Below are 15,147 nucleotides of genomic sequence, written 5' to 3'. Positions count from 1 at the left end.
GTCATATTACAATGAGGCATAAAAGCATGAAAAAACTTCATAATATAGGTAGACATAAGAATGTCATGGTATAATGAGGCATAAAAACATCAAAAAACATCATAGTATAGCAAGGCATAAAAACACCAAAAAACATCATAGTATAGTATGGCATAAAATGGCAAAAAATGTCATATTACAATGAGGCATAAAAACATCAATAAACGTCATAATATAGGTAGACATAATAATGTCATGGTATAATGAGGCATAAAAGCATCAAAAAATTTCATAGTATAGTATGGCATAAAATGGCAAAAAATGTCATATTACAATGAGGCATAAAAACATGAAAAAACTTCATAATATAGGTAGACATAATAAAGTCATGGTATAGCAAGGCATAAAATTTTAGTGTACCCATGGAAGCATACACTCAAAGTATCCTTAAGTGGGATTTAAACCCATGACCTATTGATTGCGAAGCAGCTGTTATATCCACTACCCCACGACCCCATTCCTTAAAAAATCATGCAATCGTAGCACATAAAATCATCATGACATAGAAAGGAATAAAAGTTCATAGTATATTGAAGCATAAAAACGTCTAAATACATCATAGTACAATATGGCATAAAAACATAAAAAAACGTAATGATATAGGTAGACATAATAATGTCATGGTATAGCAAGGCATAAAAATGTCAAAAAACGTCATAGAATAGCAAGGCATAAAAACATCAAAAATCATCATAGTATAGTATGGCATAAAATGGCAAAAAATGTCGTATTAAAATGAGGCATAAAAGCATCAAAAAACGTCATAGTATAGTATGGCATTAAATGGAAAAAATGTCATATTACAATGAGGCATAAAAACATCAAAAAACGTCATAATATAAGTAGACATAATAATGTCATGGTATAGCAAGGCATAAAAATGTCAAAAAACGTCATAGAATAGCAAGGCATAAAAACATCAAAAATCATCATAGTATAGTATGGCATAAAATGGCATAAAATGGCAAAAAATGTCGTATTAAAATGAGGTATAAAAGCATCAAAAAATGTCATAGTATAGTATGGCATAAAATGGAAAAAATGTCATATTACAATGAGGCATAAAAACATCAAAAAACGCCCTTATATATGTAGACATAATAATTTCATGGTATAGCAAGGCATAAAAACACCAAAAAACGTCATAGTATAGTATGGCATAAAATGTCAAAAAATGTCATATTACAATGAGGCATAAAAACATCAAAAAACGTCATAATATAAGTAGACATAATAATGTCATGGTATAGCAAGGCATAAAAACGTCAAAAAACGTCATAAAATAGCAAGGCATAAAAACACCAAAAAACATAATAGTATAGTATGGCATAAAATGTCAAAAAATGTCATATTACAATGAGGCATAATACATCAAAAAACGTCATAATATAAGTAGACATTATAATGTCATGGTATAGCAAGGCATAAAAACGTCAAAAAACGTCATAGAATAGCAAGGCATAAAAACACCAAAAAACGTAATAGTATAGTATGGCATAAAATGTCAAAAAATGTCATATTACAATGAGGCATAAAAACATCAAAAAATGTCATAACATAGGTAGACATAATAATGTCATGGTATAATGAGGCATAAAAACATCAAAAAATGTCATGGTATAGTAAGGCATGAAAGCATCAAAAAACGTCATAGAATAGCAAGGCATAAAAACACCAAAAAACGTAATAGTATAGTATGGCATAAAATGGCAAAAAATGTCATAGTTTAGTATGGCATAAAATGTCAAAAACTTTCATATTACAATGACGCATAAAAACATCAAAAAACCTCACAATATAGGTAGACATAATAAAGTCATGGTATAGCAAGCATAAAAACATCACAGTATAGTATGGTATAAAATGGCAAAAAATGTCATATTACAATGAGGCATATAGACGTGAAAAAAAGTCATAGTATAGGTAGACATAAGAATGTCATGGTATAGCAATGCATAAAAACACCAAAAAACGTAATAGTATAGTATGGCATGAAATGGCAAAAAATTTCATATTACAATGAGGCATAAAAACATCAAAGAACGTCATAATACAGGTAGACATAATAATGTCATGGTATAGTTAGGCATAAAAACATCAAAATCGTCATAGTATAGTAAGGCATGAAAACATCAAAAAACGTAAGGCATAAAAACATCAAAAAATATAGTATACGAAGACATAAATTAAAGCCTACAGAAGTATATTCCACTTGCCAATTAACCTAATGTGCATATCTTTGAACTGCGGGAGGAAGTTGAAAGTTTCCATGTACACTGGAGTGTACCTATGGAAGCACATTAGAAGTCCACATTCAAAGGATCCTTAAGTGGGATCTGAACACATGCCCTATTGATTGGGAAGCAGCTTTTCTATCCATTACCCCACCACTCTTGGAGATGTAGCCTCTTGGAGGGCACATTGGAATGATCTAATATAACTTCACTCCAAACATAGTGTGTTCACTCAAATATTAGCAGGGACAATTCTGTCTCCCCAAAATATTGGTAGGGACATGTCCCTACTGTCCATGTGAAAACCTACGCCCTTGGTTTTACTTTTAGGTTTGAGTATTTGCAATTTTACTGGAAGCCCTCTCTGCTGCCAGAGACACCACAGTCATGAACAGATTCCAGTGTAGTGCCCCAACCCACGCTCTTAATGGAGTCTCCTCACATTTTGTTATCTTTCTCCCTCTCCCACAGAGTCAGAGGAGGTCAACCTTTCTGGTGGGGGGAAAGGAGGGCATATGGTTGTCAAGACAACAGTCAGCCCCAGCCCATAGAAGAAGAAAGCTAGGGAGAAGAAGATACTAGGGGAAGGGACAGAGAACAACTGAATGTAATGAAGCTTAGCTGCACATCTCCAAATATAGAGTGTGCTTCCTTCACATAGCTGTCAGTGCTGTGCCAGTGCTGGAGGAAATACTCATTGTTACTGTCAGTGGGTTATCCTGACTTACACATAGCAACTGGATGCATGAACCACTTTTGTTCTGATCACACATTTGCCCAAGGCCAAGAGTTTACAACCCAGACACATTTTTATTTTGTAACAGTGTTGTGACTGGGCACTGTTTCAGAGGGCTCAACAAATTATTCTTACTCATAGTAGCTCTGTTCTTTTCTGTGTCACTGTATGACATCCTGAAGTCTGTTGTTCCGGCGTGTTTTTGATCTGACTGTCCGTCTCTCGTCTGGGTTCTCTTTCCCTCCACCAGAGATCTGTCTGCTGACCCGAGGCAGACGGACGGCCAGTGTGCGAGCGGACACCTACTGTCGCCTTTACTCTCTCTCTGTGGATAATTTCAACGAGGTGCTGGAGGAGTATCCCATGATGAGGAGGGCCTTCGAGACGGTTGCCATTGACAGGTTGGACAGGATAGGTAAGACCTCCAAGGAAAGGAGTTGTAATCTCTAACAGAATGATCACAGAATAATGATGATCCCAAATATTTACTTTATTTATTTTTGGGCAGAAGTGAGCTTTCAAACTCAGTTGCACACTAAGTAACATCAGACCTAATTTATGAAATGTGTCTCGGAGATTTAGTCTTGGATAATTAGCATTACACTTCCTTGATACAAGACACAGGTATGGTGTCCTCTTAAGCATACGAGTCATTCATAAGACTAATTGAAGCATAAGGAAAATGTATTCATTCATTAACATGACATCTTTGTCAAAATACGGTGCTACCCGACAGCTGAGATGTGCTGTATGAATGACGCTAACGGGGGCGCTTTGTGGGTTGTAGCTTTAAAGTTCTCTCTAGATTCATTTACTGATTTGATTAAAATAATTTCTCACCAGTGACTCTGTCTGAGCATCCTCGGTTTAAATGAAGAAAAACACACACACACACACACACACACACACACACACACACACACACACACACACACACACCCACACACCACCACCCCAAGGTGAGCAGGGCTGCTGATGTCACATCCTTGTGTCATGTGACCATACTTCACATGTTTACAAAAGCCCTGCATCCACCACCTGCCAGCTGTTGCCATAGCAGCCAGATTCCACACATGAGCAGCCTTCAGTCAGTCAGCTCATGTATTTGGAGGGAGACTGACCTGTCTGCTTCAAGATCCAAACCAAATATTCCCACTGGAGTCCATGTGCACTTGATACATATTAATCGCTAATAATGTGTTCTTGTGTTGGGTTCTATCAACAGTCTTTGTCAGAAAAAGCATCTGGATCAAACACGCAGAGAGCTATCAGAAGCCGTGTGAAGAATATGAAATATAAATACAAACTATGAAATAATGACACAAGCTTTGTTCATTTTTGTTCTAAAGAGTGACAGCTGGATGCATTTTGATTAGATCCTCTATTCAAAATTCAGTGTGATCCAGTGCCTCAAACATCAACTTCCTCTAAAAAAGCTTTTTTTAGAAACCATCAAATCTTTAAGTTAAGATCTGTAACGTTTTGGCTTATCATCTTTGATGAGGATTGTTTATTTTGGGTCGGTTCAGCCTGAAACATCATACTTACTCACATTATTAATGGAACCAGGCTTGCCACATCAGCCATACATACATCTTCCGAAAAACACTTTCAGAATGTTTGAGCCATTACTACACCATCAGGAGCTAATCCCTTGCCCATTGTCTTCATACTCTTAATACGTCAAATTTTGTTGTTTTACCTGTTAAAAAGAGGCTATGGGCTAAATGTACTTTTGTCATTTTTCTATACAATTGTATTATGATGTTTGTAAACACAGTTTCACCTAAGAATAGCAGAGGATGTGGTATAAGAGTGATCTAAGAGGTGATGGAGGTGTTACTTGGTAATTATAGCAGATGTGTTATAGCTGTGGATGCTTGTGTTAGTAAGGCAGCTTCAGCTTAGCAACTGCTTCAATTTCATATTAGCTAAGACAATGTGTTCCTACTTCCCTACCTGGCTGTTGCCTGCCCTGTTCCCTTTTCTTTCAGCCAATCTTCAAGTGCCATCACTGAGTTATTGTAACCATCAGGTGTCGCTTGTACCATCTTTTTGCCAGCGATGATTCCCCAGGAAGTATAACAAGAACGGCCCTTACTGTTACACCTGGGCTTCTCCAGCCTTCAGTGGATGGGGATTTCCTTCATCTCCTCCCTCTGAACCCCGTGAGAGGATCTTGTCACCAAGTCTAGACTGCCAAACTGTATCTGTGTTTTTGGTGGTCAGATGGAGTGGAGGGCACAAGAGTCACCAAGAATCCGCATCTGTGTCCTCCCAACCCTCCCCTTCTGGCGAGGCAGTTGACTGTGTTAGAGAGGAACAAGTTTATGACCAGCGTTGTGACCTCTTTGTTATGTGGGTATTGCTCAGGCTGTTGTGCTGCCTAAGAATCTAGCTTTCTTGCCAGCTCTCCAGACTGCCTGCTGCATCAGAGAACCAAGTTGCCAGTGACAGTGTTGCAAAAGAGCTATATGAACTTCCCCAGTTGCCCACAGGCACGTGTATTTCTCTACATGTCTGTCTACCGAGAGTCCCTCTTTGTCCCCAAGGTACAACAGATGTTGGATCATCTGGAAGCAGCCAAATTCTTGTCTTTGGTCCCAACCTCCTTCCCCGGCAGCAGTTATTGAACGGAAAGTGACCCTGTGACTGGCCTTTAGCATCATCATCATCATCATCAGTGGCTGGCTGCTCATCAGTGGCAGCCCTCCCATGAGTTGGGTACCCCATCTGTCCATGAAAAGGGGTGTTGCCCAACAAATTACAGCATTCTTGGAGGGAAAATCTTTTGATCTCCTGCTTCATCATCTGGACCTCAGCCTGATGCAGTTATATGTGTCTAGCACAGAGAAGAATCCCACTGGTTTGGACTTTCTACTTTTCTCCTCAAATGAATAAGAGAAACAGCTGCATAATTCGGCTTTGTTTGCTATAATTTGCAACTAGTTGTCTTTTGTCACATATCAAAGCAAGTAATTCACTGTGTAGAAGGAATTGGTTCCCAAATAGGCTTTGCCTGTGTCTCTTTATCAGGAAGGAAAATGTTTGTTTACCTCCTCTATCACCGGTCTTGCATCATCAACTCTCAGCAGGTTTCAGACACAACAGTCTCTAACAAACTCTTCTTACTTACCTGAGAGCAAAGATAATGCAGTGAGTTTGAATCTGAACACTTTGTAACACACACGCCACTCTCTTCTGCCGGCACAGCCTCGGTCAGTGATAAACCCTGTTAGGACAGATGTGAGGACTGTCTCACACTCTCCCCTGCTATGATGTCTCAAACGTGAGTGTGTGGGCAATGTTTTTGAGACATGTGAGAATGAAGAGGTGTGTTTCACTGCTTGTGGTTCAGCCCTTTCTCGTGAGCTCCCCCTGTTTTGCAGCAGTAGTGCGACTGTGCCTAAACGCTCAAATGCGTACCTGCTTTCAGGCTTTTCCAGGCTGCTTTCCTCAGGGCTAAGCAACATGCCGCAGTTTAATCGCCAGTCATCTGCATTCAGGGGCATTCTACAAACCTCCTTCTCACATCTGCCAAAAAGTCAGCAGGAAACAGCTGTTTGCGGTTTTAGCCTTAAGTATGTCAGTTTTACTTACTGGCGAGAAGTCACAGTCATTTAAATCTCTGTGAGTCATTCACAGCTTGATGCCACATGAGTGAGGAGGTGACATTTAAGTTGTCATGTGAGTCGGCAGAGTCACCTGATTTAAGTGTGAACTGGTGTGAAAATGCTTGGGAGGGGATATCAGGATGGCATAGACTGCTGAGTCCAGATTGGAAGAGGTTTTTCTAATTTGGGCATTGGTCCTGTCCGGGGGTTCTTGCATCTTTTTTATGTATCCTGCAGGTTTTGTGCATTCCTTATTGCATCAGAGTATGTGCTGTATACTGCCTTTCTCTTCTTATTTTTGAGTGTGTCCCCCCTTCCTTGCTTATTTTCCACATGTGTCGAGACAAAGGGTTAGGGATTCTGATGGAGAGCTGGCTGATCTTGGCCCCCGCACAACAGTACGTGTAAGCCCACATGATGCTGGTAATCTGGTACATCACATGCCTGGGTTTTGCCATCAACCTCAAACACAGCAACTACTCAAGCATATGGTTGACCATGATCAAGGCGGAGATGGTGATGTATCTGTTCAACCTCACATCAGCTGCCCAAAGTTAGGGCCACTCTGTTTGGGTAAAGCAATAGTGAGGCCTGGCTACACCCATAAAGCTACAATTACATCAAGGTATCTTTTATTTTCTCGATGAAGGCCAGTGTAGCAGACACACACACACACACACACACACACACACACACACACACACACACACACACACACACAAACATGCATCACCTAGTCACATACAGCTATTTCATGCAAAGGTGTAGTGGCACAGATAAGTGTTTTGACAATAGACATGCTCTCTGTCATAGCTTGGGTGCCTCTGCAGACACTGGCTTCCTATCCCCATGACAGAGAATCAGTGCAAGAGATAAGATGCTCTCCATATGTCTCTATGTGTGTGTGTGTGTGTGTGTGTGTGTGTGCTAGTGATGGATTTTGTATCGAGTTCTATATCCAGAAAGTTTAGTAAAAGACGGACTAAAAAATCTGATAGGAAAAGGAACCAAACTTTACTTGTAAAACTAAAACTTTGCATCATTAGCACCTACTTCAGCAACAATGCTCCTTTCTGTCTCCATGTCATTACAGGCAAAAAGAACTCAATCCTGATGCACAAAGTTCAGCATGATCTGAACTCAGGTGTTTTCAACAACCAGGAGAATGAGATGATCCAGGAGATAGTCAAATATGATCGGGAGATGGTTCAACAGGTGGATGTACCACGACCACGAGCCATGTCCATGACACCTCCTCTACACAGTGGGATCTTTACTCCTCCAGGTTCCTCCGGCCAGCCTCAGAATTCAGCAATTGCCACTCTGCAGCAGGCCGTAGCCATGAACTTTTGTCCTCCCATGCAAGGGAGCTCAGTGGGAGCGGGGAACCTGCAGTCTCCAAGGATGGTGAGGAGATTCCAGGTGATACAAAATGTACCCAGTCCTGTCTCAGCCTCTCCCCTGCACTCTCAGCTTCTTGCTTCTGGTGCCTTTGCTCCGGTCGTGTCCAGCCCCCCGGTCCACAGCCCACTGGCAGTTGGAGGACGATCATTCCAGTATGGGTCCAGTGCCCTGGCTGGTCCCACCTCAGGCTCCCAGCTTTCTCTAGTTCAGCAGCACATAGCCAGCCCTGCACACTGGCCCAGCACACATAAGAGCACCCATTCCTTGCAAATGGGTAGTCTGAGTCAAGACGCCAGGGCACTGTCAGCCTCTCAGCCCTCACTGCCTCATGAGGGGGCACAACCAGGTGCCCCAAGTCCACCCCAGTCTACACGAGTCTCCTCCACTTCCATTGGACCCCCTCAAACCCCATCAAGTCACACAGGCGTTCGGAGCGCTATACCACATAGGATGGTACTGCCCCACCAAATGTCTGTGGGGGCCTTCCCTGTAGCATCCCTGCCCGGTTCTGTGCAGGGCTCTGGGGCTGGTGCAGGACTGGCAGTAGGGGGTGTGGGAACAGGTCTGGGTGACTCGGGACTACCCAAGAAGGACTCTATAGTGAGCCTTCCTGAGACAGACCACATCAAAGTCAGATCCAGGCTATCCTCAAACTTGTGATCATAATGAAACTCTTGGGGGGAGTGATTCAGTGAGGGGCTTGGCTGCAGGAACATGGGAGGATTTCTGCTCTCCCTCCTACTGTTCCTCTTCTCTCTACTCACTCCGGTTTGACTACCCGAATGTATGAATGTTGAGTGAGTGGCAGCAAGAAGAAGAGAGGAGACTGTTCAAATAAAGTCTGTAAGGTGACAATTGAATCTGCAGCATCGAGACATTTCTACTCACAGACACAGCAGATACACAGAACAGTCGTGGTAAAGTAGCATCTGCTCATCTCCCTCCCCTTTATTTATTGTATTTCAAAATACAGTTAACAGCATACAGGCATATCTGCTTCACTTCCCCTTTCATTCAACTCATTTAATGCAAACTTGAGGTCGGATGGGACTAAAAGAAAATCAGGGACCTGCTTCAGATATAAGAAGTCGGCACTTTAATGGGGTTTAACTACTGTACCTACCACATTTTGTCATCTGGCTGGCTGTGAAAGACAATCTCCTTACAAAGGCATAATAATTGTGGTTTCATAAAAAGTTTGAACAGGAAAACTGGTGTGTTTTCGCTATGTTTTTAAGTATCCATTTAAATAGATCATTAGACCAAATTTGTAAGCACAAAATTGGAAAATATGAAAGAGCACTCTCCTTTGACAACTACTACTTTCAAGCCATATTTTTCCCCAGACTATTGATATGAATGGAAGTATTTACTGTATATAAATCCAACTGGCATTTTAAGAATCTAGCTGGCCTCTTTTGTAAGTCTTCCCTGCCTGTGATTTTCCCCACAGATAAATATGTGTGGCCCCTTCAGATCACAGATGATGAATATCCTTCGAACTGAAATTACAGCCGTGGGACAAATTGTCTTGTTCCAGCCAAGCCATCGATTTCTACGGGAAATGTCTGCATGTTTGTTTAATTTAAAAGCTGCATTAATCAATATTTTTTCATATCAACAGTGAATGAAATGACTGAGTGCAATGCAAAGGGAATGATGAACCAGCAGAAAATGATCATTCAATTCTGCCTCTCTATGGAGATTTTTTAGCCTATAGTGGTTCATTGTTTTGGTTTTAAGACCCACAATTTTATCATACAGTTCAACTCTCCTTTGCATTATTTACAGCAACAACAGAAGGGCAAAGCTAGAAACTAGCAGATGTTGAAAGCCAATCATTTAGCAAGCTAAAGCTTAAGCCAGATATTTCTCAGGAGTTGATAGAGACCAAACCAGAGCTAAGCAGTCTGTCAGGTGGAGAGAAAAATGACTCTAGTGGGATGATAATCTTGCTCAGGTCTGCTGGATGTGGAAGTTAGCAGTTTTGCTAATTCATCAGGGCTGTTTACCTTGTTTTGGAGTTCTGTCCCCAAGTGGGCAAAAATTGATTAATGCAGCTTTAAAATTTAGTAAATAACACATCTTCTTAACAGCAGGTGTGATTTCTGAAGTAGTGGGTTAAAGGTGTGTTGTCATGTGAGTAGTAATATCCCACACTTTGTGAAAGTATTCTGATGTATCTTAAAAATTATAATTCACTGCCAGTTAATTACAAGGAATTTTATACCAGTCAAAATGTAAAATCATTCAAACTCACATAATCAAAATGTAAATCCATTCCTTTCTAATCCTGAATCTCACATTTCTTGCAGCAGCAGTTTGGGCAATGTGTCATTATGCCAAAGTCAATTCATAGAGATGATGAAACTCCTGCGAAGCTCAACCCTATGATAAACACTACAGTTTTGATCAACAGCCAAGGACAGTGCAGATACTTTGCAGGATGTATATTGCAGTGTGCCTCTGTCATTAATGCCTCAATAACAGTTCATCGGATGCCGCTGATTTGTGTCCAAAAGCATTAGGAAGGGGACCTTCTCTCCCGGACCTGACATTCTATTCACCTCATCTCACTAATGCCTGAACCATTACTGGGTAATGACAGTGGAAATTGGAATCCCTCGGGTCTGTTTGGGACTGTTACTATTCTCCTTTGATTGGATTTCATTATACAGTGCCAATAATGAGTTCCTCTCCTATGATCATTTTGCATTTTCATTTTGCTCAGTTTCAGTTCCTGCATTGTTATCCTCTACCTTGAGAGTTCCAAATGGGACAAAGTTGAAGGTTTTCAAAGTATTTTTATACAGCAATTTTGAGGTCTGCTGTCTTTTTGTTCTATGCCCAAATTATGCCCTATGGAACCTATTTTGGATGCTCAAAAATAATTAATATAGACACTTGTTATGAGGATAGTGTTTTACTGCACCTGAAGGCAATGTCTCAGGAGAGCAAATGCATTTAGTGACAAAATTAGTTTATAGTCACAGTAGAAAGCACACAGTAGAGACAGCAGTAAGAAGGAGAAAGGGAGGGTATAGGAACAATAGCTGAACTTAAATCAAAATGAGATATTAACTCGAGAGCAATGACACCAAATCAACCCCTCAATTTTAATAAAAGCCAAAGAGGGAACAGAGTTTCAAGGCCTGGGATTTTTTTTTTTTGAATCAGGATGTTAGGATATGATGAATGACATGTCACAGACTGAAACATTCACTCTGACTAAACATAGAAATTAGAGAATAATACACTAAACTCATTCAGTCATGACTTCATTGCCTGAAAGGGAAGTTTAGCATACAAAGCAATAACTGAAAACAAATGTGTCGTCACTATATGCAAATGAAGTTCTGTTGTATCCTTTAGGTGTTAATGGAGATGCAATATTTCACGTATTAGATTGAGTTCCCAAACTTTAATGAGAATTTGTTTAAAGTCTGTTTTTGGAAGATCATGAGCAGATAAAACACTTTTCAGTGACAATGACTTGATTGATATGGTTGTTATTTCTATGTGTAAACACAGTGTGCATCTTGTAAACCAGACTAGCCTAGTTTACTGTAACTGTAGAGATAGAAAAAAAAAGTTTGAAAAAGGAACATATTTTTAATCTTTGACAAAATACATATTATCATCTGGTATGACCCAATATTACTTGAGCTTAATAATTAAAGCAGAACAAAACTATTTGCATTACAGAAGATGTATCACTTCTTTTTTATCAGTCGCTCACAGTACCACCCACAGTTTGTATATAATCCTGTGCCAGTTGCTGTGAGGTCTGCATGGTTTCTTCTCTTGTGTATATTTTATTTGTTTAGTTATATTTTTTCTAGTCTCACACCCCAGTCCGTTACAAATCCTGTCCCTCTGACAAATGCTGCTTCCTGATTTATTTTTCTTTCTGTGCCGATTCCTCTGCTACCTAAACAGCATGTTGCCCAGAAACTGTGTAAATGCACTTTCCTCTGTTTTTGCAACTTCACAAACATATTTAGTGTTATGTAAATGTTACAGCAACTCAGCTGTTCAACTTTTCAGTACACCCTCCAGGCTTTGGTAAAGACGGCACCTGTGCACACACATAGACTCAGCAGCAGCAGCAGCAGCAGCACAGGCATCAAGCAGCATTTAAAATGCTGTTTTCAAAACAATCTCGTCTTCATTTTTCCTGTCTTCAATGCCACAGCTTCTCCAGAGTTAACACTATGTTCATTCCAATTTTTATTCAAATGTGTCTTTGGGTTCATCAATAGCAGTGAAGCAAAGAGATTCAGAGTATTTAAAATGTTCACTTACAAGGGCTGTTCATTTGGATTGAGCAAGGATGTGATTTTGTGTCCCTAACTTGTTCACATATTTATATATTTATGCTAATGAGTTCAGATTTTTTTCTCTTGTACTCGCCAATAACAACTATACCAACACTAAAAACAACTTTTTTATACTAGTTGTTTCTGTATTTTACAGGATACAATACAATGTAATTCAATACCAAACAGCAGTTAGTCAGAATTTATTTGTTATTTCCTTTACATCCCTGCCTTTTGTTGGTTTAACTTTTTCTTACTTTCTTTCTCAGATCCCAGACCTGTTAGTGAGAGTAATAGCATTCAATTATATGGAGACTGGGTACAAAGCCAATACCAACACCAATCAGTACCTTAACACTACAGTCAAATATAGGCCAGCTAATGTACACTGAGATCTTCACCAGTAACCATGAATTCCCTTGAAGCCAATAGACGATCTCAGACAGTCACTTACAGTGCAGTGCAAGTGTTTCTGTGTCAGGGTCCTGATTTTCTTTTATTGAGCCACTCTACAGTTGTCACATCCCATTACCATGTACTGTGCATACCTAGTGCCTAGCATATATTGTAGTTTCCACATACATGTACTATATTCTCTGTGTGTGGCTGTAAAAATAAATGCAAGCTCCTCACAATGCAAACATCACTGTCAGTTATATCCCACTGCAATACATGTAAAAAAGGAAAACCAATAAATTGATTTGAATACAGTTTGATGTTCAGGTCTTTCACTTTGGGTTAGCATGTTGGAAAAGCACAAAAAGATGATCACATAATGAATATGTGCTTCCTCATATAGAAGCAGAACTTCTTGATGCAATAAAGGCATGTGGCAGTGAATGCCTTCTGTTAGTCATGATGTTGAACAAGGTTACACGGCCGCTGGACCTTTGTTGTCAACATTCTTATATTATTGGATTATCTGCCTGGTTGTCAAAAAATAGGTAAACCTTCCAATACAGTAATGGATTACAATATTTTTTGTCTGAAATATTGGATTTATATGTGGAATATCTGAATGCTTTTATTTTAAAATATGGCATTTTTAAAGCCTGGTTATCTGCAGTTGTTAATATTTTAGAATGCAACTTATTTCTTATATATAGCAATCAATGTTTATCCATCATGAGTTCATTTATCCAGGTTTATCCATCAAAGTGAAGTCTGGGTCTACTACACTTCTCGCTACCTCACTGGTTAGCTCGCTCTAGCTAGCTAAACGTTTCCCGCTTGAAGTGGGTGTCCAAGGTGCAATTTACTAAGAGACATTTAGCAGGAATAATGCTCATAGACTAACTGTACTAAGGACCTGTCACATGCACCTCTGCATTTGACCCATTCCCTGTCTGTGCCCCTCATGCATTAGCATACATTTATAGTCATAGTGGAAACTGTCAGTTTATATAGAAATTAATGAACCCAGATGGTTGTTTAGGTATTGCTAGAATCCTCAAAGACTCTTCTAACCATCCTGATGAAAAAAATGTTCCTTCCACTATAGCTTGTTTTTTATTGGACAAACTCTTTCATCCAGATGGTTAGAAGTCTTAGTCTTTTGGGATTCTGAAAATATCGTCAGATCAGAGGTAAGTGCTTTCAAATGACCTCCTGGGTTTTTCAAACATTGCTGGTTAATTATCTTTTAAATAAACTGATGGACCGAATACATGAGGGGCATAAGCTGAGGCTACATTTAATAATTCTTCCCTGCTAACAAACATAGACTTATACAGGGAAGTTAGAAGTCCCAAACAACTCTGGATAATCCTAGCAGAGACAGAAAATGTTACGACTGACTGAAGCTTTACTGCAAAAACGTCATTACCCAGAGGACATGAAAAGAAGTTGGCTATGATGATTATGATTAGTGGCTCAAAAAAACACTTAAAAATCACAAATAAAACTTTTTATTCGTGGCAATTGACTGTTTTTGAGTTTAGCCTAAATCCGCTGAAAATAAAGGTGGTTTTTACTTTCAGCATACCCCAATATCTTTTTTGCTCAAATAATGTGCCAAAAGTGGACAAAGAATTGATTAGAATTTGCATCAATCACACTGTTAATCATTTCTTCAATAGTAACTAAAATTGGAATGATTAATTTAATATGTAAATCCATAAGCAGGGGTTTTCAACCTTTGATTTTCAAACAGGACAATGAATTTGAAAACTATGGAAAACTGAACTTTACTAAGGACTCTTGATTTTACTCTGATTTTAGGGAATGCCACTTTGTTTTTGTGTGGCTTATCTTGATGGGTTTTTCCTGCACAGCGACAGATGGTCTCCAAAGTGGAAACTGAAAAGACTTCAGACACAGCTGTGTGGGTTTGAATGCAGAGGATTAAAGAAGCCTCTCTAGGTTTAGTACTTTGTGCCAATAATGCCACAGTAGGAGTCCATGCCCACGCAAAGTTATCTCCTAAAATAATATGTTTTCCTAAAAAAGGACAGGCATTCAATTTACACTTGATTTAAACATCTAAAGGAAGGCCCTTTTGAAATGAAAAAAAAAAAACCGACACCAACACATTTTTTAAGCAACACCAACTGACTGAAGCATCACTGCATCAGGCACCAGATGTGTGTGTATTGTATGTTTTCGATGGTTGGTAATCAACCCATCTCTGCCTGTCACTCAGAATAAAGGTCAGACCAAGGAAACTCACACTGACATACCTGACACCTGCCAACACTGTACCACCTGTCTCTCCCAAACACCAGCACTCCCTCCTTACTGTGCTGCCTCCTGCCTCCTCTCCCCTGCTGTCAGAGAGCTCTGGCCCCATTTGCTCCCCACCG

The 15,147-nt window shown here is 39.8% G+C and overlaps 1 protein-coding gene across 1 annotated transcript in view; it reads left to right on the top strand.

Annotated features, from left to right (window-relative positions):
* The window catches only part of hcn2b (hyperpolarization activated cyclic nucleotide-gated potassium channel 2b), a 50,042-nt gene extending 36,986 nt beyond the window's left edge, over window positions 1–13,056 (top strand). The window contains exons 7-8 of the mRNA XM_023409643.2: window positions 3,260–3,424; window positions 7,717–13,056. Of these exons, the coding sequence (XP_023265411.2) occupies window positions 3,260–3,424; window positions 7,717–8,687 (1,136 nt within the window). The 3' untranslated portion in view covers window positions 8,688–13,056. The remainder of the gene's footprint in view (window positions 1–3,259; window positions 3,425–7,716) is intronic.
* The last annotated feature ends 2,091 nt before the right edge of the window (window positions 13,057–15,147 follow it).

The sequence above is a fragment of the Seriola lalandi genome, unplaced genomic scaffold, assembly GCF_002814215.2.
Source record: "Seriola lalandi dorsalis isolate HSWRI2012SDOR001 ecotype SW California unplaced genomic scaffold, Sedor1 jcf7180002054402, whole genome shotgun sequence".
NCBI lineage: Eukaryota > Metazoa > Chordata > Actinopteri > Carangiformes > Carangidae > Seriola > Seriola lalandi.
The sequence above is the reverse complement of the archived record's forward strand: the minus strand, read 5'-3'. Positions and strand labels throughout refer to the sequence as shown.